This window comes from Dermacentor silvarum, chromosome 2 (genome assembly GCF_013339745.2).
Source record: "Dermacentor silvarum isolate Dsil-2018 chromosome 2, BIME_Dsil_1.4, whole genome shotgun sequence".
In the NCBI taxonomy this organism is placed as follows: Eukaryota; Metazoa; Arthropoda; class Arachnida; order Ixodida; family Ixodidae; genus Dermacentor; species Dermacentor silvarum.
This window is the reverse complement of record NC_051155.1, coordinates 10,906,335-10,928,792: the sequence shown is the minus strand read 5'-3', so window position 1 is coordinate 10,928,792 and position 22,458 is coordinate 10,906,335. Positions and strand designations below refer to the sequence as shown.

At 49.2% G+C, this 22,458-nt stretch overlaps 2 protein-coding genes and 1 long non-coding RNA gene across 3 annotated transcripts in view; 1 reads left to right on the top strand and 2 right to left on the bottom strand.

Moving 5' to 3' along the window:
• LOC119440854 (chitinase-like protein 4) overlaps positions 1–22,458 on the bottom strand; it is a 503,330-nt gene that overhangs the window by 340,102 nt on the left and 140,770 nt on the right. The window lies entirely within an intron of this gene.
• Positions 8,145–12,044, top strand: LOC125942902 (uncharacterized). Its single transcript, XR_007465408.1, has 2 exons — positions 8,145–8,421; positions 11,541–12,044. It is a non-coding gene; the product is annotated as an uncharacterized LOC125942902 (long non-coding RNA).
• Positions 12,503–13,045, bottom strand: LOC125942901 (uncharacterized). The gene is made up of 2 exons (XM_049661151.1): positions 12,684–13,045; positions 12,503–12,624 (listed from the first exon to the last, which is right to left on the bottom strand). The coding sequence occupies exons 1-2, from the start codon at positions 12,893–12,895 to the stop codon at positions 12,504–12,506; spliced, it is 333 nt and encodes a 110-aa protein (XP_049517108.1). The 5' UTR covers positions 12,896–13,045; the 3' UTR covers position 12,503.

Below are 22,458 nucleotides of genomic sequence, written 5' to 3'. Positions count from 1 at the left end.
GAGTCCTACGCTGCTTGCGTCGGTATGGACTACGGTATCGGCGTTTTCGTCGAAATGCGCAAGTATTGGCGGCGATTTCAGGCGTCGCTTCAGTTCTTCAAATGCTTCGACTTGCGGCGTCTCTCGCTAGAGCTCGACGTCGGCCTTCGTGAAGTACGTCAATGAATCGGCGATCCGTGAAAACTCCTTGACGAAGCGCCTGTAATAGGCGCACAGTCAAAGAAATCTACGCACTGCCTTATAGTCGGCGGGCAAAGGAACGTTAGTGATGGCCGCAGTTTTACGTGGGTCAGGGCACACTCCAGACTTGTTGATTACGTAGCCCAAAAACAAAAACTCCTCGTATCCGAAGCGGCACTTTTCTGACTCTAACGTGAGTCCGGAGGTCTTGATTGCTTGAAGAACTCTTTCAAGAAGGCGCCGAAGGTGTTCTTCGAAGCTTGAGGCAAACACAACGACGTCGTCCAAGTAGACGAAGCAAGTCTGCCACTTCAAGCCTGCCAGTACTGTATCCATGACGCGTTTGAAAGTCGTAGGTGCCGAGCAAAGACCAAACGGCATGACCTTGAACTCTAACAATCCGTCTGCTGTTATAAAGGCAGTCTTCTCCCGGTCCCTGTCCACGAGTTCCATTTGCTAGTAGCCGGTCTTGAGGTCCATCCACGAAAAATACTTTGCGTTGTAGAGTCGATCCAAGGCGTCGTCTATCCATCGGAGAGGGTATACGCACTTCTTCGTAATTTTTGTGAGGCGACGATAATCGACGTATAAACTTATGGTTCCATCCCTCTTCTTCACTAACACCACGGGGGACGCCCACGGACTCTTGAACGGCTGGATGATGTCGTCGCGTAGCATTTCGTCGACTTGTTGCCTTATGGCCTCGCGTTCGCGCGCCGGAACTGGGTACGGACTCTGATGGAGTGGGCAGACATATTCTTCGTTTATGATGTGGTGTTTGGCGACAGGGGTTTGTCGAATTTTTGACGACGACGAGAAGCAGTCCTTGTATTTAAGGAGCAGCGCTTTTAGCCGGTCTTTCTCTCTTTCTCTTTCTCATGCCTGGGAAAGTTCTGATTGCCGTCGAAAACTGGTTCAGGTACTACAGTCGTCGTTGCAGGTGCGCTACAATCCGTGAAGGCGAAAACACTTCTGGGTTGAACTTTTTCATTGATGTAGGCGAACGTGGTGCCTTTGTTAGGCTACGTTCGCATTTGGTCTCGAAGCAGGCGGAAGCGAAAAAAATCTTTCAAAAGTGCGCCCGCCTAGGCGCCAAAAAAGCGGAAAAACAGGCGGCGAGCCAAATCGCTCTCGGACCGATTTTTTCGCCTGGGCGAAGCGGAAATGCGGCGAAAACTCGTTCCGTTCAACCGGAAGCTGCACTAGCATGTAAACATCCGGTCGTAAAATGGAACATGGCACCGAAAGTGTAGGCTGCAATGCCGATCGATGCGATCAAGAACCACCCCTTGCTCTACGACAAGAGTGGTACTAAAACGTACTGTCAGCAATACTCGCGATAGTATTCAACGTCGCGCGACCAGAGGCGCGGCAAGGAAGCCTTAGCGTGACCCAACTTCTCTCACTTTTGCAAAGCCGGGCGAACCCACCACCGCCGCTTTTGAAGTGTCCGCGTCTTCCATTTATTTATTGTCCATTTATAGAAGTATAAAAGCCATTTCTTCTCCCACTTCCATGGCAGACAATAGTTAGGCAGAATTACGTAGTTGGCGCTACGTAATTCTCATCACACGTGCACGGTATGTTGCAGTAGTCGCGGGGTGCTTTTCTCGTCGCGACGATAGATTGGGAGCGTAGGTCTCGCGTAGGAAGCGCAGGCGTCGGCGAGCCCCAACATAAGGGCCAGCCCGGGGTTCTAGCTTTGGTGTTCCTGTTGCCACTTTGGTATCCTGGAGGCGCACGAAATGATGAAATGTTATTACAACCTGTAAATAAAAGCTATTAAAGAAATGTAACCACGCCTATGCACCCACCTGTAATTCAGCGCTACCGTGCGCGTGTGAGAATAGCGGAACGCCAACGAGGAATTTACCGAAGGTCGCAGATAACACACGAAGTTGCGCGAAATTATCACTTTTGAAGACGGGTGGGTGAACATGATGAATGAACATGCCGCTCAAAATGGTGCAATAGTGAGCGCCACCACGCCGATAAACGTACGCAGACTATATGGATGTGGACGAAAGCGGTAGCGGCGGCCGCGGCGGTAGCAAAACAAATGTGAACAATTTGGACATGCGCGGAAAAGATTTTCCGGCCGCTTTGGCCTTTCCGCCCGCGTGCCGCTTCCCATGTGTGAACGCAGCCTTAATGTGCTTGTATTCGTGGCTGAAGTTTGTGAGCATCATCACTCTTGCTTTCCCTTCACGTAGCCCAACTATGCCTCTAGCGACGCAAATCTCACGGTTTAACAGTAAGTGATCATAGCCCTCGACGACGCCCTTCATGTCTGCAGGCACTTGGTACCGACGGAGATCATTACGCTGGAGCGAGGGGGAACGGTGACTTCTTCAAGCACATTCAAGGCAAGGTAACTGATGTGTGTACCCAGCGGTATCGCTTTGTGCGTGGAAAGCGTTATTGACTTGGACCTTAATGGGACACTAAAGAGAAACCAGAAGTTGAGCTTTAATGGTAGATGATTATCCTATCACAAACACCGTCATGCCATTCTTACGGCGAACAGACGTTTAATAAGCGAGAAAATAGCGAAAAACTGATAGGATAGGTGCTGACGCCCCTTCGAATTTCCCGCACTCCACGTTCGTGACGTCCTAGATTACAAACGCAGGCCGGTCGCGATTGGTGGAGAGTGATTTATCGCTGTTAAAGAAACTCAAAATGAAATACACCTTAAACGTACATAAACAGCATTTGCCAACCTTTTAAACTGTTTCAAGCGAGGAAGTGCAAGTTTAGCACAAAATTAAATCAATAAGAAAAAATGGCATGGCGCTACATCCGGTCGTGATAGTTTCGTAGTTTCGTTCTTGCTCCATGCATCATCGCGCGCGCCTGTTTCGCTCTACAGTGTTTGGGTGCGTGTTGCGTGGCTCGAAAAACGTTGACTTCGCTGGAAACAGCCAGAAAATGCCTCGTGTGTGTAGTGTTGAGGGCTGTATAAATGACCCAAAGCGCTTGCTCAGGGGCAGCGGCAGTGTTGACCCGATTGTGTCCTTTCATGTGGTGCCGCGCGATGAGCCCCGGCTCCCCGGCGTTCGCAATGGCTCAGTGCTCTGCCGATGATAAAACGGCAAAAGAGCCAGAGAAACCATGGTGTGCTCTCTGCATTTCTCGCCCTCGGATTATGTATATAATTCTGCCCTCGGAAAGTATCTTGGCGTGCCCCAGAGGCCAGTCCTTTCTCGAGCAGCTGTTTCCTCAATGCGGCCTTCATTAAACCCCCTACCGGTGTCCATGCAGCAGCAAACTGGCGGCTCGGTGAGTTCTGAATGTCATTAAAGCCACAAAATAACCATACCGAGCACGTGCGCAACTTTCTACACTTGTTCTGTCGGGAACATTGTCACCTGGCGGACCGGACGCCTCGCCTTCCGTCGACGAAAACGAAGCTCTGCTTTCGCCGGCGCGGCCCGCGGCTCAGCGCCATCGCACGCGGAAACACCTATCGCTCGAGCACAGAGGATAATTTCGGGCTCCGTTTCAGTGACTAACGCTGAAATGCAGTCCTGCTTCCCTGGCGAGCTCTTCGTTTGAAGGTTCAGCGGCAGCAACGGTATCCATCGCGGCGAACGCAAACGCAGCGGCCATGCAGCCATGATGCAGCCAGCGCCTCGGCCGTTTACGCAAGCGGTGACGTATCATGGCACCCTCTGATTCGCTGAGAGCAATGAAATCTGTGACGACACTGCTTCAGCGCCAAATCTGGGGTGAGAGAAATTGAGGAAGAGATATTTGGTCTTTGTTTACGAATTTCACCGCTAATAACTGATATTTTTGCACCCAGCCAAAACTGCATGCATTCCCGAAGGTCCCTCTTTTGTTCCAGCTTAACTTCCTGTTTCTCCTTAGTGTCCCTTTAAGTCGATGACTGCACCGTGTTCGTTTAGAAGGTTCATGCCTAGGATGACATCCGTGGAGCAGTGCTGCAGGATTACGGAGCTCACTGGTTAAGTGCGGTTGATAACCGTAACTCGCGCTGTGCAGATGCCAGCCGGCGTTATTAGGTGGCCGCCCGCTGTCCGGATATCGGGTCCTTGCCAGGTCGTTTTCACCTTCAACATGGCGGCTAATGGGCCACTGAAGACGGAATAGTCGGCTCCAGTGTCGACGAGAGCGGTAACGTTATGACCATCGATTATCACGTCTAGGTCGTTAGACCGTCGTCTGGCATTGCGGTTAAGTCGTGGCATCGGATCACGGCTGCGTCGGCTTGCTCCGCTGCTGCGACGTCACGTAGGCAGGTCTTCTTTCGGCGGCAAGGTGTTGTTGTCAAGGCTCTTGCCAGGCGGCATGCTGATACGTCGTCGAGATGAGTCGCGAATCTTTTTCGTCGGCGGTGGAGGATCTTCGGCATTGCGTCGTATAGAAACCGCACCTCCATCGGTTTCTGCTTTTAGTTTCCCGGATAGGGGCTCACGGACTGGCTCCGGGCTGGGCCAGTGTATGGTCGGCGCTCTGGCGACAGGTAGCGTCCTGGCGATGGCAAACGCGAAGGACGTCGGGGTCTCCGCTGCATTCCGGCGAGGTAGTCGGCGATGTCACGTGGCCGCTCGCCAAGCTGTGGACGTGGCGCGTTGATGGCGAACCCTCGTAGGCCCATCTCGCGGTATGGGCATCCGCGGTATACATGGCCGGCTTACCCGCAGTGATAGCAGAGCGGGCGGTGGTCGGGGGCGCGCCAAATGTCCGTCTTTCTCCGGTAGCTGCGCTCAGCGACGGGCGGGCGTGCTGGTGGCGGTGTACGACTCAACTGCGGCGTTACGGGGCCCTGGCGCGAGCGCGGAGGGGGTCCTTGACGGCGGGCGATGACGGCGTAGGTCATCGTTTCCGGCTGTGCTTTAGGCAATGCCGGAAGTTGTGGCACTTCTAGTGACCGCTGAATCTCTTCTTTAACTATGTCAGCGATCAAAGCCACCTGAGGCTGCGACCTTGGGCATAACTTCTGCAGCTCTTCCCGTACGATCGTCTCTCGCAGGTCGGAGGCGCTTAGCGCTTGAGCTTCACCGTACTTCGTCAGCGCACGGCGCTTGTATTGCCTGGCGCGCATGTCAAGGGTCTTCTCGATCGTTGCGGCCTCCGAAACAAATTTTGCGACACTCTCGGGCGGCTTGCTTATCAATCCGGCGAATAGTTGCTCTTTGACACCCCGCATTAAGAACCGAACTTTCTTTTCGATCTTCAGACATGTCGGGGTCGCCATGGCGGAAGAGGCGAGTCATCTCCGAGAAGATCGCGATGTTCTCGTTCGGTAATTCCATTCTGGTTTGGAAAAGAGCTATGGCCCTTTCCTTTCGCAGGAAATAGGTGAAGGTCCTCACCAAGTTCTCACGAAATAGGTCCCACGTGACTAAGGTGGTCTCTCTGTTCTCAACCAGGCCCGAGCAGCGTCATCCAATGAAAAGTAGAAATGTCGTCGTCGCTCCACTTGTTGAACGACGCGGCCCTCTCCTGTCTCTCCAACCAGGTTACATTGTCTTCAGCAGAGGACGACCCATGGAAGGTCGGTTGATCCCGAGGTTGTTGCAGCAGGATGGGGGACGCTGGCGCTGCTATTGGGGTCCTTGACTTGGCCTTGATCTCTTTGGTCTTCTCGGGAAAACGCCCGTACTCCGGCACAAGTCCCTGCTGCCTACGGCTAGCTGGCTGGTCCTTGGCGACGTTGGTCTTGTCCTCGGGTTTCGGGCTTGGATCGCGGCTTTGCGGGGTCGTTCGGTGCATGAACGCACAAGCACCTCCACCAGATGTCACGTAGTAGTCACGGGGAAGAAAACAGTCGCAAAACTGTGAATGACGAAACTGATTCTTTATTGCGCGAACCTGTACCCACAAAAGCAAGTTTGCACTCGAAGCACAGCGATAGCAGCCAACACAGTCGGCTATCGTCGATATCTCATCACCGGCGAAACGCGTCAGCTCTTATGCATGAGTCATCGAAGATTCCAGAGTAATCCCTGGTGCCCGCGTGTCTTCGAGAAAGTACTAGACAATTAGCGTCATTCATACAATCAGATTACGTAACCGTCGGTGACAACAGACGATGGATAGAAGCATCGATAACGTTTGAGAAACGTCCGACACATTCAGGTGCGTCTTGCCCCGAGCAATAACGTTTAACATTTGTTAGCCGGTGAAAAGCGGTCACCGGTGAAAGATAAACAAGTACACTTGTGAATATACAATTCCTATCGGCCCCCTAATTGTTCATGGGAAACTCTTGACAACCTGGACTAACCTATTATACTACAACACAATTTAGCTTCCTCAAATTTCGTTTTACTGGATGATTTGAATGCTCTCAGAATCAACTGGACGTCTCTCTCATTATTTGATCATGTTAATGTATTAAACAGGAAATCTGTTGAGTTCGCATTATCTCTTGGCTTAAATCAGGTCATTCACAGTCTCACCTGTTGTGACGTAGTGCTGGACTTGATTTTTCTCAGCACTGATTTTGCCAAGACTGGTTACAAGTACGAAATAATTGATAGTATATCAGATCATAACGCTGTTTTTCTACCTGTAAACCGGTCGATGCATAACCAAAGTTTTACGCTGTGCACGTTTCGAGACTTTTCCAGAGCTGATGACGTCCGTATCATTGATGAACTATCAATAATTTCGACGCATTTTCGGCACTTGGACTATCTAGTGACGTCTATGCGCTCGTGGCTTGTTTTGAAGGTATTGTAAAATCATGCATAGATCTATTTGTTCCTTTGAAAATTAAGAAAAAGAACAATAACCTTGCCTGGCTGAACCGCGAACTGCTGCACTTATCGTGACGTGCTGGCAGACTTGGCACTAAACACTTAAATAATCCGAAGGCATGTGTTTCTTACGCTGAGGTAAAAAAAATGAACCCCAGCAAAAAACCATCTGGGCTAAAAATTTCTTCTATAATGTTCAGAGGCCGAAACTGCTCAAGTCTAACCCCCGTAAATTGTGGTCTTTCATATCTCCTGGCTCTTCTTCTTCCACATGTTTTAAAATTCGGCGTCTTTCGGTGTCTATGGTGCAAATTCGGTGTCTACCAAGAATAAGATTAGTGCACATTTGCCTATGCACTGTAATTCCTGCACATGTGAGGCAGACTTTTTCAATATCCGAATTCTCGGCAAAAGCAAAGATTCCCTGGCACGGGAGTTAATGGAGGCTTATGTTATCGCTATGAGACGTGACATCTGGGTCAGCGATACGTCTGTGGCTTTACGCAGCACTGAACGCCAGTTTCTGCACAATATGATTGGGTAACGATGCAAACTTTGAGTTACGTGCGCAAATGTACGTGCGCACAAGGCCATCTTCTCCTATAAATTTGACTATTGTCTGCTTTCAATAAATTAGTTGCAAGTGACGCTCTTTCCTGTCTTGACTTTTTTTCCGTCCTTGGTTGCGTCTAAACACTACGAAATTTGTAATTTACTTTTGTTCGGGTGGGGCGCGATCTTGTACGCGTTCCAAAATGGAACGGAGGCGGTCCGTTCCATCGAGCCGCACACGATTGGTCAATTTGAACCGTGATGAACGCCATGACGTCAATTGTGACGTCATGGCGTTACGTCAAATGTAACGGTTAAAAGAGGGCATGCGGGGAATTGTGTACGAGCTAGCTGAAGTCTGACATCTCGGCGGTAATGAGTGCCATGTGTTTCTGTGCATGAGCCGTTTGCCGTTCCAAAATTGTGTTTTAGTTCTGGCGTGCATACACAATGGAGTTGTGCATTTTGGAGGTATTAAGGAACATGGGCAGCATCAGTCGTAGCAAAAAAATATACGATGGAAGCATTTTGACCAGGGAAGTACAACCATTGCATGGGCAGGATTTGGCGTGTATGTGTGTTCTTGCGCAATCTCGTTCCCCACGTTTTCATTTAGTGATCACTTAGTGCAAACCATAGGCGTAGGTGGGGGGGGGGGGGCGTAGCCCCCCCTCTCCAAAATGCAAAACCCTGTGCACGCCTATGACTGAAACAGTGTAGCTGCTTGTACCAGCGTAAATGTATGTATTGTTTTCTGCATATGAATGGCAAAATGATTTAGAGGATATCTGCAGCGCTATTTTGTATTGCTCCTCATTGCAGGTGTGCAACCCGGAACTTTGCATCCTTGTTGTGGACCCCCGGCTCCGCGGTTCGGGCCACGACTCTTGGGTGTGGCAGCATAATCCACTGTGTGCGCTCCTAGCCGCACAACTGCAGCCTGGCGAGTATCTGCTTGGTAAGTATTCGTAATGTGTACACCTAACTAGGGCAGAGCACTTTGGTTGGTAACAACTTTATTGATCGATGGGGGCGACATGCGAAAACACCCGTGTACTTGGATTTAGGTGCACGTTAAAGAACCTCAGGTGGTCCAAATTTCCGGAGTCCCCCACTACGGCGTGCCTCATAATCAAATCGTGGTTTTGGCACGTAAAACCCCATAATTTAATTTTTTAACAACTTTATTGGTAGTCACAGGAATATTGATGTCACAGGAATGGTGAGCTTTCATAACACACACATAATTTATTTATACAAATTGCAGTGCCCCTAGGCTATCACAGGGCTGTGTTTGTACAGTGGAAAATACATTAAAATTTGTATACACATCAAGTACCCCTCCATACGGATGGTCAATGATTCCAAATGAAAACATCCGACAGATTATGATAATATAAACACAAACGAAGTAAAGTTGTACAAAGAATCCTTTAAAAAGAATGCTACAGCCGTGGACTCAGAAACAATTGTACCCTCTTCACTGTGCAAGAGTCTCCAAGGCTGCCACGTATTTACAGTAGTACTCGTGAAGCAGTCTTAAGGCAATGCGTTATGCCCCTTTATCTGTGAAGAACTGCATTTGCTGCTTCGCCCAAGCTAGCATTGTTCTCTGAAATATGCAGGTCACAAAATGCTTCTTTCCTCGTGAAACATTAGAAATGCTATGTTACAACAGCTTTTATGCGTTGTGTGCATCCTATGATACGCCACTTGCTGTGCATATAGATGCAGCAATTGTTACTTTCTACTCACGTCAATACATTGAACATATGTTTGTTTTCTCATAGTTTGTGGTTACAGTAACTAGTAATTGGCACTAAGTACTTGTTTCCTTATGTAACATGAAACATGATAGCAACATGAAAGTACAGCCTTTTCTTTAATTATCACATGAAATATGAATTTTAGCCATCCCTTACACCCACCATAGTTATGACAGACTTGATGGAAGCAGTACATGTGAATGGCACTCTGTGCTCACCATCAGGAAAAGGTTTGCATAATTTTCATAAAACACACCAGAATGGTTGCAACCGCCGCATCCTGTGCATTCGGGCGCTCGGTGTATATCGGTAGGAACGAGGCAATATGCTTGCTAGCCACCTCTTGTGCTAGGTGTATGAACACTTCCGTGCAAGCATGAATACGCAGATGAGGCAAGCAAGTAAAGCGTAATTAATGCGGATTCAAACACACAAAAAATATAATGCTGAGTGTTGTGACATTACACTCGTCACATCATGTCCAAATGGGTAGACATAAATTAGACAGTTTTAGTTTAAAGTTAGCGTTATAGCGGGGTTAAGGGAAATAGCGTTACCGTTCCGAAAACGAACTTTGCAGAAAGACAGTTTTAGTATAGCGTGATAGCGTAGTTTACATGCGGGACGCTATTCCATTACGCTTTGAATTTCGCGTACATAGGTCACCAAAGTCTGTGTGTGTGCGTCCGGAAAGTGCGAGAGGCAGCGCCATGGAAGCCAAGAGCGCGTTCAATTTTTACTTCCCATATCTGCCGATCTGCAGCGAAACAGACAAGCAGTACAAGCTGTCTACCATAGCCTCCGAAATGTTTCCATCTCAGAGGCCATATGCCGTCGTCGCGCCTATCTCCCGACCTTACCGACAGGTGGCGCTCGCATCTCAGAAAAATTTTTTTTCGTTAGGCTTAGGCGCGTTCCAAACGAGAAGCAATCTCGAAAATTCCTCAAGATTAGCCCTAAAACTCTCTCAGCGAAGCGGCATGAGACTAATCAAAAGCCCGAAGTGAATTCTCCAAAAACAACGCCAAATTCAGTTCGAAGCGGGCGACCGGGACCGCCGCCATGTTTTCCGTAAACTACGTAAACCACGGTAACACGGTAACGTTAACTCTGAGAAATAGCGTGCGCACGGTAAACGGTATGGCTCGCTTAGCGTTCTGCGCATGCGCATTTCGATCCCGCTATTCCGGTACGCCCGCTATTCCGGTAACCACGCAAACTAAAACTGTCTATTAACGTAAAAGCACAAAAAATACAGAGGTCAACTTTATCACACGCTATGATGACAAGTACATCATGAACCTTGTACATACAGCACGCTACACGTAGCAAAGCATGTGAGAACATTGCAACATCAGCATCACACAATTAGTTTTCACCACGGCACATAAAACTCGCAGTTAGATTTAAGTGACCTTGCAAGAAAGTATGACTTTGACAGGTACGTCCGTTCCTTTCTCAGTGTTATGAGTCACTGACTAGAAGCATTCATTTCTCGGCAGCAATTCTAGTGCGATGCAAAAAAACAGGTGAATCATAATTGTAGAAACGTGAGTGCACTTGCCAGCTCTGATGGAACATAAATTACATAAAACATGAATAATTTGCTCTGCAATCTCGCAGCACCCAGAACGTGTCACACTGGAAACGTATTGTTGCAATGACTCACTTGGAACGAAAACTAGAGGAAACCAATTACCGGCGTGGTGCAATGATGATGGCCATGTTCATTTGTGAAACTATGCAACTTAAAGAGTGACTAGTTTGGTGCTCTGAAAAAAAGACCACGTTGTAGTTGCTGCACCTTAGCCTCACTGTGCTGAAATGAAAATATCACAGTACAAACACCATGCGGTAACGCTTCATAATGAGTGCAGTAAGCCACAAAACAGTGAAGCAATATAAATATCACAGTACAAAACCAGCAAGCGACAACTACTTATGATTCCAGTGTGAATGACTATATAGGCGTCTTCGAAATGTGTAAATAAAAAAAAAGCATGCTGGCGTTGCAGCTGGATTACCATAAATAGAAAGAGGCAAATACTACAATACAAAAATGGGTGCACGCATTACGCCTTTTGCCCAAAAAATCCTCCTGTATTCTTCATACAAGGCAACAATGAAACTTAAACACTAAAACTCAAGTGAAGCAACAATAAGTGCATAAAATGTAAGTGAAGTTATAAAACTCAAAGAACAATAAATAAGATAAACTGAACTCATAAAACACAACACACAATAAATGAATAAAATGAAATTGAAAAGGTGAAAATAAAACAATAAATAATTTCCTCCTTTCTTGTTTCAGGTGCCCAGCTACGACTAGTGCCAGGGAGCGCACCTTCTCCTGGATGCCCTCCTGAGCCGCTGCCGTCTTCTCTGCCGCGACAGTGAGCCGGGTTGTGGATTGTTTGATCCTCCGCAGCACCTGAAATGAATAATTGTGGTGGAATTGTTCACATGAGTTCCTGATTACTCGCAACCAGCTCATCGCTGGAAGCTGTTGTTGTTAGGAATTGAAACGTGCACAACAATTGCCCACATCCCTCGCTGTAGCCACTGTGGTGTCTATCCTTCCAACACATCATATATCCTATGGCAATGCCATCCAAAACTACCCCCCCCCCTTACCCAAAACTTCATCCCTCCCATCTACCCCTTCCTCCGAGTGACTGACCGCCGCAGCCACCCTTCACGACCAACGATTCCTTGCGGACTTCATCGGCCTAGCGCTGAAGCACGCCGCAAGCGACGCCCTGGACTCAGGGCATCGATGCATTTTTTTATCGCAGAATAAAGAAAGTGATTTCTCTCTCTCTCTCTCTGTTGAAGAGCCACTGGCCTGATGGCATGCTTTGGCAGTGGCACACGTCAAGTACAAGCTATGCCCTCTTCGTTTGGACAGACAAGGACCTGTTGAAACTACTTTTTCGTCATCTACTCAAATGCATCTCTTACCACCAAACAACCCTTTTTAGGGCCAACTAACCTTTTGCCCGGCTGTTGATCGTTGTCAAGATACGATACCGAGTCCTCAATACCACGTATATTTCTTATTTACATCAAAAGTTGGTTTGTTTTCCAGCTTTATGATTCACTTATGATAACAGAGCATAAATAATATTTATGTCCTTCACGTAAAATGACACTAAATGATCTACCAACCTGAAGCTTCCTACTGTATTTTCCTGTTCAACAGTGTCGCGTTCCGCTAAAGCCACTTACAGATAATGGCAAACTCAAAGTCGGCACCGTTCAGGAACGCATGATATTACGCCGGCAGTGTGCTTACCTCTTGGTAGGGGAGGTCGGTGACGCCACGGAAGCGGACCGTGCCCGTCAGCTGGAGCACTCGGCCCCGGAAGCCGGGTGCGCGACCCCCTCCAGTGCTTCTGAAAATACACGCCAATGTCGAAGGACAAATCGCCCAGACCATTCGACGGTCACTCACCTTTGCTCTTGGGATATAGCGGTAGCATCGCGGCGGGCCTCGTAGACCTGCTGCTTCCTCCACCAGTCCTGCCACTGGTCGACCGTTTTCACAACGGGACCTTCCGCATTCAGCACGTCGGCCAGCTGCTGCCGCAGCCGTCGCCGGTCAACAGGGGTGAAGCCCGGCCCCAGCTCGCTGGATCTTAAAGCCAGCTGAAGATACTGCTCCATAAAAGCGAGCACCGTCTCCCGCTGGCCCTCGGAAACGCGCGGTCCCTTAACGGGTGTTGAAGCTGACCCGTTTTCCTACATGGCTCTCCGCACGCAACGGCTCGACTGAACCAACCGCTTCAAAACTCGCGCCGTTTGAATTTCAATAGTGGTGGAGATAGGCATAAAAACATTGCTTGGAACGGGGTGGTGGCTAGCGCCACCACTAAACGTTTTGCATTACTGCGACACCACTTAGTGCCATTTCAAGACATTAACCGCAATAATTTAAGTCGTTCCGCATTCCAAACTGAATCTTTGAAAAGCAACACCAACACAATTTGCTACTCAGTCATAATACTCAAATATTTCTCAATATGTTAGAAACGCTTCTAGGTATGTTATACGGTCCCCAAGCAGACGTCAAAAGCTTGACGCAGGCGTCCACTTCACTCATTGGCTCTTTGCTTCCTCCCGTCCTCGCGAACATGGCAGACCGCCTATTTCGTGACGTAAAGAACGGACAGCCTCCGTTCGATTTTGGAACGCGTACAAGATCGCATCCCTGGTGCCGTCCGCTGGAGCTTCATACGGTAACTACTGCTTACCTGGGGTCACAACGTTGGATGAACGCACAAAGCGCGGAACGAGCTTTTATATAGAGCAAAATAAATATTTCCACACTTGACAAAAGGTCTTGCATCTACTTTGTGAAATTGCACGTGTCACAGATTCGATTAGACTTGACAAGATCGTTCGCAATCATTTTTACGAGATAATAAACCGATTCCGCACGAAGAGCAAAAAAAAAGGGGGGGGGGTGCTAGCCGGCGTGCTAGCTTGCGTTCAAAATGCGCGCGCCAAAACTAAAACAGGAAGTAATTGATGCCGACCGCTTGGCGCGCTGCAGTCAATTCGGCCACTGGGCTCTATGGGAGTGTCCGCTCTTTGAATTCCTTTTTTTGTGCTGTGGCGGTAGATTACTTTGGTAGCGACAGTGCGATAGAAAACTTAGTTCCTTCTGCATCAGTGAGATAGAGGTAGAATTGATGCAATTATCTCCTTGCATGCTGATATGGTAAGCTTAGAGAATTTCACGCTCCGTCTTGCCCTTGCCTCTACCAAAGATTTTGACATTGGAAAAAGCGCGACGCAGCCCGACAATGACAATGGCGAGGCAAATTTGCTACATCAGCGGTGTTCCAAGAATTGTAGTGCTCTCGCAGTCTTTCATTCTTGTGGGACACGTGTGGTGTGCGAGCTTCAGCTGAACTATGAAAACCTTTAGATCGGTCAAACAGGCCGGTGTATTATTGAGAGGCTCCGAAAGCACTTCGCCCTGCGATCTCCAATTACCCCTGTCTTCCGCTAGCTGACTCCAACTTGGGCCTGCGAATTTCCTAACTTCATCACTCCACCTAGTTTTCTGCCGTCCTCGACTGCGCTTCCCGTCTCTTGGTATCCATTCTGTAACTCTAATGGTCCACCGGTTAGCCATCCTACGCATTACATGGCCTGCCTAGCTCCACTTTTCCCGCTTAATGTCAACTAGAATATCGGTTATCCCCGTTTTTTCTCTGACCCACGCCGCTCTCTTCCTGTCTCTTAATGTAGGCCTAACATTTTTGTTCCATCGCTCTTTGCGCGGTCCTTAACTTGTTCTCGAGCTTCTTTGTTAACCTCCAAGTTTCTGTCCCATATGTTAGCACCATACTTATTGTTTATCATCTAACTATAGGCTAATTTATTTACCGCCAACCTCGCGTAAAATACTAGAACACATAACCTATAAGCATATTATAATTTTCCTTCAAAATAATAACCTCTTCAACAGCTTTCAACACGGTTTCAGGCGCGGTTTGAGTACTGTAACCCAACTTACGGAGTTCACCCTTAACCTTTTTCATTACATCGACCTAGGTAATCAGATTGACATCATTTTCATGGACTTAAACAAAGCTTTTGACACATTAATACACCCTAAATTGCTTTTGAAACTCCATAATATTCTAAATAACCCTCAGTTGGTGTCATGGATTTCCAGTTTCTTTTCTCCCTGTTCCCACTTCGTATGCTATTCGCCTGTCCTCGACGTCAGCTGAGGACAGGGATCTCTATTCTTATTGTTTATCACCGACCATCCAGACCATGTTACTTCAGAGATACCGCTCTACGCAGATGATTGTGCTGTGTACAGCCCAGTTGGCTCACTCGCTGATCACCAGCGCTTAATGGATGTCTTTGATTCATTTTGCGACTGGTGTGCTATCTGGGAAATGATCATGAATTTTAATTTATGACCGTTATAATGTATTCTACTAACAGACGCACAGCCGTACGTTTTGATTATATTTGCAGCGGTGTAGCTCTAACAAGTGTTTTTCAATACAAACATCTAGGCGTCATTTTTGCACCAACCATGTCTTCGTCCAAACATATAGATTACATCTGTAGTAAAGCGTTAAAAGAAACTCGGTTACATCCGCCGGAGACTGTATGCTGGTCCGAAGGACACTAAATTAGTGGCATACCAAACATTGATTCGCCCAATTTTAGAATATTGACACGTGTACTTGTTTATCTTTCACCGGTGACCACTTTTCACCGGCTAACAAATGTTAAACGTTATCGCTAGGCGCAGGACGCGCCTGCATGTATTGGAAGTTTCTCGAGCGTTATCGATGCTTCTATTCATTGTCTGTTGTCACCGACGCTTGTGTAATCTGTTTGCATGAGCGACGCGAATTGTCTAGTACTTTCTGGAAGACAAGCGGGCACCAAGTATTACTCTGGAACCATAGAGAAAGAAATTCAACAAGAGGGGACACTCGGCAAAAACTGGCAAGACGAAACACGTCACCATACGTCGCGCTTTACTTTTGACACCGAACGTTAGCTGCCGCGAGCATCGAAAAAAAAAAGAAAGTGAACTTAACTTAACAGGCATTGATTTATGTCTTTAATTCTTTGCCGCGAAAACTAAAACGTTTTGCGTATAAATTAACTTAAGCTTTGCGACTTATTTTCCTTGCCTTACCTAGCCACAGGTCGATGACGCGCCAGTTACATGCGTCATCGGCCAGACACTCCCCCGAAGCCAGCGAGGATGGCTGCGCGCGCGTTTGAGCGCTCGGGCGCGGCGACCCGTCTGTCTCCTTCTTTTTTTTTTCTTTTTATTGCGATAGCAATTATATGGTCACTCAAAAGCAGACTTCTGCCGTCGGCGTCGCCGTCGCCGTGAGGTTCCGTATGACGTCAATGGAGATGAAATCGTCGCCGCGCGCCGAACGCTGTATGTGCGAGTGAAAGGGCGCGAGGGACGCGCGCTTTCACGGGGAGTGAACGCACGGCGAACAAACGCGCGTTCTGCGCCGTGCTCGCTTAAGGGCTGCAGAAGTAAGCGTCTCTTTCCTCCTTTACAATCACCATATATGTACAGCAAACGCGCCTTCTTCCGACGCGCGAGAGGCCGTGGGGGAGGGGGGGAGGTGGAGGGAAGGGAGGCGACGTTTAGCTGCGGCACCAAGTGCCTATTATTGCGATAGCAATTATATGGACACTCAAAAGCAGATTTCTGCCGTCGGCGTCGCCGTCGCCGTCGCCGTGAGGTTCCGTATGACGTCAATGGAGATGAAATCGTCGCCGCGCGCCGCCGAACGCTGTATGTGCGAGTGAAAGAGCGCTAGGGACGCGCGCTTTCACGGGGAGTGAACGCACGGCGGAGAAGAAACGCGCGTTCTGCGCTGTGCTCCCTTAAGGGCTGCAGAAGTAGGCGTCTCTTTCCTCCTCTACAATCACCATATATGTAGAGTAAACGTACTTTCTTCCGACGCGCGAAAGGGTGGGGGGGAGGGGCAGGGAAGGGAGCGAGGTTTAGCTGCGGCACCAAGTGCCTATTTATATCAGAGGCTCCGGCAACAGTCACCAACGCCGCACGCATTTTGAGCGAACGCGGGCAAAACGCCGACGGCGTCGACAACAGTTCTGCGTGTTGCCGGTGCTGCTGCATGTCCAAGTTTATACAGCTGATAAAGCTGCTATCATTACTCCGTTTGCTCTCTTCAAATTTGCTATCGCAATTGATGCTTCGCCTTTCAGGGGAAACTGTGACAACTTTTTTATATCAGAGGCTCCGGCAACAGTCACTGAGCCGTGCTCCCTCAAGGGCTGCAGAAGATAGCGTCAACCTTTCCCTTTCCCTCAAGAACCACTTATCATCATCATCACCAACGCCCCACGCATTTTGAGCGAACGCGGGCAAAACGCCGACGGCGTCGACAATAGTTCTGCGTGTTGCCGGTGCTGCTGCATGTCCAAGTTTATACAGCTGATAAAGCCAATATCATTACTCCGTATAGCTCTCTACAAATTTGCTATCGCAATTGATGCTTCGCCTTTCAGGTGAAACTGCGACAACTTTTTAAATGCAACCTGGTTTATTGGGCTCTCGGCGTATTCTTGCGTTCCTTGTGCACTGGGACAAGACACCACTGCACTCTTGGACTACGGCAAGGTGAGAAATCTTGTTTCACAGTCTACGACGCAATTAGGCTTACGGCACGGGACCGAGACTTAAGACGCAGTAAGCGAAAAACAGCTCGGCCATCCTGGCGCAGTTAATTTGAGTTAATTAATCGTGCTGAGACATGATTCCGACTCTTCCTATGGGACTATTGTAACTTATTTCGGTTTTTGAGCCACACTGGCCGCACAGGGCGCCGTGTCGCAGTTAGCGAGAACTCAGCCGTGGGTGTGTAGTCTAGTGCATCTTGCTAGGAGAAGTTTGTGCCGCTTTCTCTGACGCCAGACATTACTGAAAAGTAATTTTGTTACTTTCTGGGGTACTTTTGAGGCACGCTGGCCGCACAGCGCGCTGTGACGCAGTTAGCGATAAGCAGCTCGACTGTGGTGATAAAGTTAGTTTGGCGTGTAATCAATGTTAGAGGGACAAGACTGTGACGTTTTTTGTGGCTCCGCAACAACATATACCTTCTTTCAGTACTCACGTCTGTTGAAAACGCGATGGGCGATTGCCAAGAGTGATAACATGGGGTGTGCTGTTGGCGCCGGCAGAACGCGCGAACGACGAACATATCAGAGACTTGTAATTCGAAAATTACGTCTGTTAAAGGACTGAAAAAAGGCATTGCATCCACGCATTTCTTTTGAGTGCCCGTTGCATCCCTCTCTATGTATGTAGCGTACCGTCGCGTCGCCCGAGGCCAAGTTTTGGAAACGCGAAGTCACTCGTGTATTTGTGCTGTTAAACTGCAGGAAATAAAGCCCGGAAATGGGGGAACGCTTGGAAATCAGATGTTTTCATATATGTTTGGGATGAGTCGGGTATTTTCTACGCCATGTATGTAAAAGCGAATTGCTTTTGTTTGTAATGCCGCCCAATCACCCCTTTCGCACGTTTCGGCTCTACAGGCAGTATTCCTATGTCTAAATACCAAAATGACTCATGCTTGTAACATGCTGTTACGTGCTTGCAAATGTATAACATGCTTGTAATTTACTTTTTTTGAGCTGGTGCCGTCCGGTGGAGCTTCATACAGGAACTACTGCCTTACCTGCTGGTGTCACAACGTTGGATGAACGCACAAAAAGCGTGGAACGAGCTTTTATATAGAGCCCGAAGAGACATCTTTCAGGTTCCAATGTGAGTCCCACGGACCGTATGGCTTGAAGAACTGACAGCAGCCGCTTTAGATGTTCTTCGAAAGTGGCGGAAAAAACAATCACATCGTCGAGGTACACCAGGCATGTCTTCCACTTCAGACCGGATAGGACAGTTTCCATGAGCCTTTGAAACGTGGCTGGGGCCGAGCATAAGCCGAAAGGCAGAACCTTGAATTCATAAAGCCCATCAGGCGTCACGAATGCCGTCTTCTGCCGATCACGCTCATCTACCTCTATTTGCCAGTATCCACTCTTAAGGTCCATAGAGGATAAGTCGCGCGCATGCCGTAGCCTGTCTAAAGAGTCGTCAATCCGCGGCAGCGGATACACATCTTTCTTTGTAACATGATTCAGCTTGCGATAATCAATGCAGAACCGCAAGCTACCATCTTTCTTTTTGACAAGCACCACAGGTGATGCCCATGGGCTGTTCGACGGCTGGATGACATCATCCTGTAGCATCTTTTCAACCTGCTGCTGTATCGCCTCGCGGTCTTTCTGAGCTACACGATACGGGTTCTGTCGGATGGGTCTTGCCCTCTGCTCCGTGATAATGCGATGCTTTGTCAGCGGCGTTTGACCAACTCGCGACGTAGACGAGAAGCAGTCTTTAAACTGTTCAAGCAGTTCCATAAGCCGGTGTCGACCTGCAGGTGTTAAGCTCGTTCCAATGTCGACGGCGGGTGTACATGTGGCGTTGTAGGAGCCTTGGCTTCTCCTTGCATAGCAAAACAGTCTTCAGTGTGGTCGATTTCATCGAGATACGCGACAGCGGTGCCTTTACTGATATACCGATGTTCGTTTGGGAAATTTGTCAATAGAACCTCTGTACGCCCGTCGACTAAGGAGACGATGCCACGGGCGATGGCGACTCCTTGGCGGAAGAGAAGGGCGGTTGCATGTTCAGCGACCGCTTCTTCGATGAGCCGTGTGCCACAACTGACGGAAACAAGGCTGCAAGACAGTGGCGGTATGCAGACATCCTCGTCGATAATACGTAAGGTTCGGCGCTGTCGCTCTGTTCCATTGGTCGTGTCGTTAGCAGGGGAAAACGTTACTACGCCGTCGCGTATGTTGACAACGGCGCCATACTCCCTTAAGAAGTCCATGCCTAAAATGAGTGATTTGCAGCACTCCGGCAGAATCACGAATCTGGCGACAAAAGCTGCGTTCCCGATCGTGAGCCTTGCAGTACATTTGCCTGTAGGAGTCATAATCTGGCCGCCAGCATTGCGACTATAAGGGCCCGTCCATTTTGTCCTGACTTTTTAGGGGCGAAGCTCCTTATGGCGGCACCCGTTCCGTCCCCGTCGTAGTAGTAGTAGTAGTGTGTAACCAGTCTGAGAAAAATGAGAAAAAAATTCCGAAGTTGTGTCCGTAGCGCGGAATCGAACCAGGGACCCCTCGCTTCCGAGCGCGCGGCGTTAGCCCACTACGCCACGAAGCGGACATGGACAAACGCACCACGATGGCTATAAATACCTAACATTAACGAAAGGCCGCGTTTCTAGCGCGTTTCTAACGCGTTTGTGCTAGCGCGTTACAGCCCGTGTAAGAACCTGGTGTAAGACGCTGTGGCCTCTCCACCTTATTTTCAACGCGTTTCGAACGCGCTGCCCAAAGCGGTGGCAAGTCAAGTTCAAGTCGAGGAGCGTTTATGAATACGGGGGGTATACTCTCTCAGCAGTCATGTGATGGCGTCGGCAAACGCGGTGCACGTTCCGGCATGTGTAAAGGGCTGCGTAAGACGCTGTGGCCGCTCCCCCTTACTAGAGAGTACTGCACGTTTCTAACGCGTTTGTGCTAACGTCCCCTTAAACGGGAAATCCGATGATTCCCTCCGGAGCTTCGCCCACTCATCATCATTCACCTCGTGGATCTGCTGTCATTTTTTTGAGTTTGTCTGCCAGCGCCTCGCTCATAATTGAAAAGTCCGCGCCAGTGTCTACTAAAGCCGTCACTTCGTGCCCGTCAATCGTAACAGCGAGGTTGGCAGTCACAGTTTCGTCGGCATTATTTACGTTTTGATCGGCGTCTTCCTTTCTCGGCAACAAGGGGGGATTTTCGGCAATTTGAGGACTTTCAACCTTCCCCCTTGTTGTAACCTTCCCCCCTCCCCTCTTGTCTGTGCTATCTGGATGAGGTCGTCGTGTTCTCTCCCGATTTCGCTACACATCTCTCTCGTTTACGTACAATTCTACGCTGCCTTAGAAACGCACGCCTTCAACTCAACCTGAAGAAATCATGCGACGGAAATCGCACTTCCAGTGCGAAAATCGCACTGCAAAATTTCACCATGTGAAACGGCCTTTAGCAAAATATTTTCTTGACTCAAGCGCACTCTTCTCTGTCAAATGTCACTTTGGGGCTCGCCGGCTCACCATCCTCGGCCGCGTCGTCTCCAAAGATGGCATTCTCTCTGACCCGGACAAAGTACGTGCTGTTGCAGAGTTTCTGAAGCCTTCTACCCTCAAATAACTTCGAAGCTTTGTCGGCTTGGCCTCCTATTTTCGTCGCTTCGTCCGAAATTTCGCCTCCATCATCGCACCGTATAGAAGCTCCTCGCCGGCCCCAGCGACCTTTCCCACTGGACACCGGCCTGCGACGACGCATTTGCGACACTGCGCCGCGTACTTACTTCGCCCCCCGAGCTACGCCATTATGACCCTGCTGCGCCAACCGAAATACATACTGACGCCAGTGGTATCGGTCTTGGTGCAGTTCTCGCGCAACGCAAGCCCGGCTTCCCTGAGTATGTTGTGGCCTATGCAAGCCGCACCCTCACGAAGGCGGAAGCGAATTATTCGGTCACCGAAAAAGAGTGCCTCGCGATTGTATGGGCGTTAGGAAAATTCCGCCCCTATTTGTACGGCAGGACTTTCGATGTTCTAACCGACCATCATGCACTTTGCTGGCTGGCTTCCCTGAAAGATCCCTCTGGTCGTCTGGGTCGATGGGCTCTTCGTATTCAAGAATTCGACATCCGCGTCGTTTACCGATCCGGGCGCAAGCATTCTGACGCGGATGCGCTCTCTCGTTCACCCGTCAAATCCGAAGCAGGGCCCCCTTCAGTGGTCGACTTTTCCCTGGATGCTCTCACCATCACCGACATGCCTTCGGAACAGCGCAAGGACCCATGGATCGCGTCTCCCTTGAAAGTTCTCTGCGCCTCTTAACCCGCTAGCCAACCCCGTGCCCTTCGTCGACAAGCCAAGCATTTCGCAATACGCGATGCACTTTTATACAGCCGCAACTACCTGGAGGACGGACGTAAATGGCTGCTGGCCATACCCAAGCACTTGCGAGCCGATGTGTGTGCATACTTCCATACTGATCCTCAACATGCCCATGCTGGCGGGCTGAAAACGTATCAACGGCTCCGCCAATGCTACTACTGGCGTGGGATGTACACATTTGTCCGTAAATATATACGGTCTTCTTCCGCATGTCAACAACGGAAGACGTTTAACCATACACCCGGTCAGCTGTAGCCTTTATCATGTCCTGCCCGCCCTTTTGAGCGCATTTAAATCGACCTTTATGCACCGCTTCCGTGCTCTGTTGCTGGAAATCGCTGGATAATAGTCGCGGTGGACCATCTCACGCGATACGCAGAAACCGCTCGACTCCCTGCGGCTGGTGCTCGTGACGTCGCTTCCTTCATATTCCGCCATTTCATACTCCGTCATGGAGCCCCACGGGAACTGCTGAGCGACAGAGGCCGTGTGTTTTATTGCGATATCAATTATATGGACACTTCAACCGGATTTCTGCCGTCGCGTCGCCGTCGCCGTCGCCGTGAGGTTCCGTATAGATAAAATCTTCGCCGCGCGCCGTATGCCCCAGCGGAAGCGTGCGGGGACGCGCGCTATCACGGAGAGCGAACGCACTCAATCTCCCAC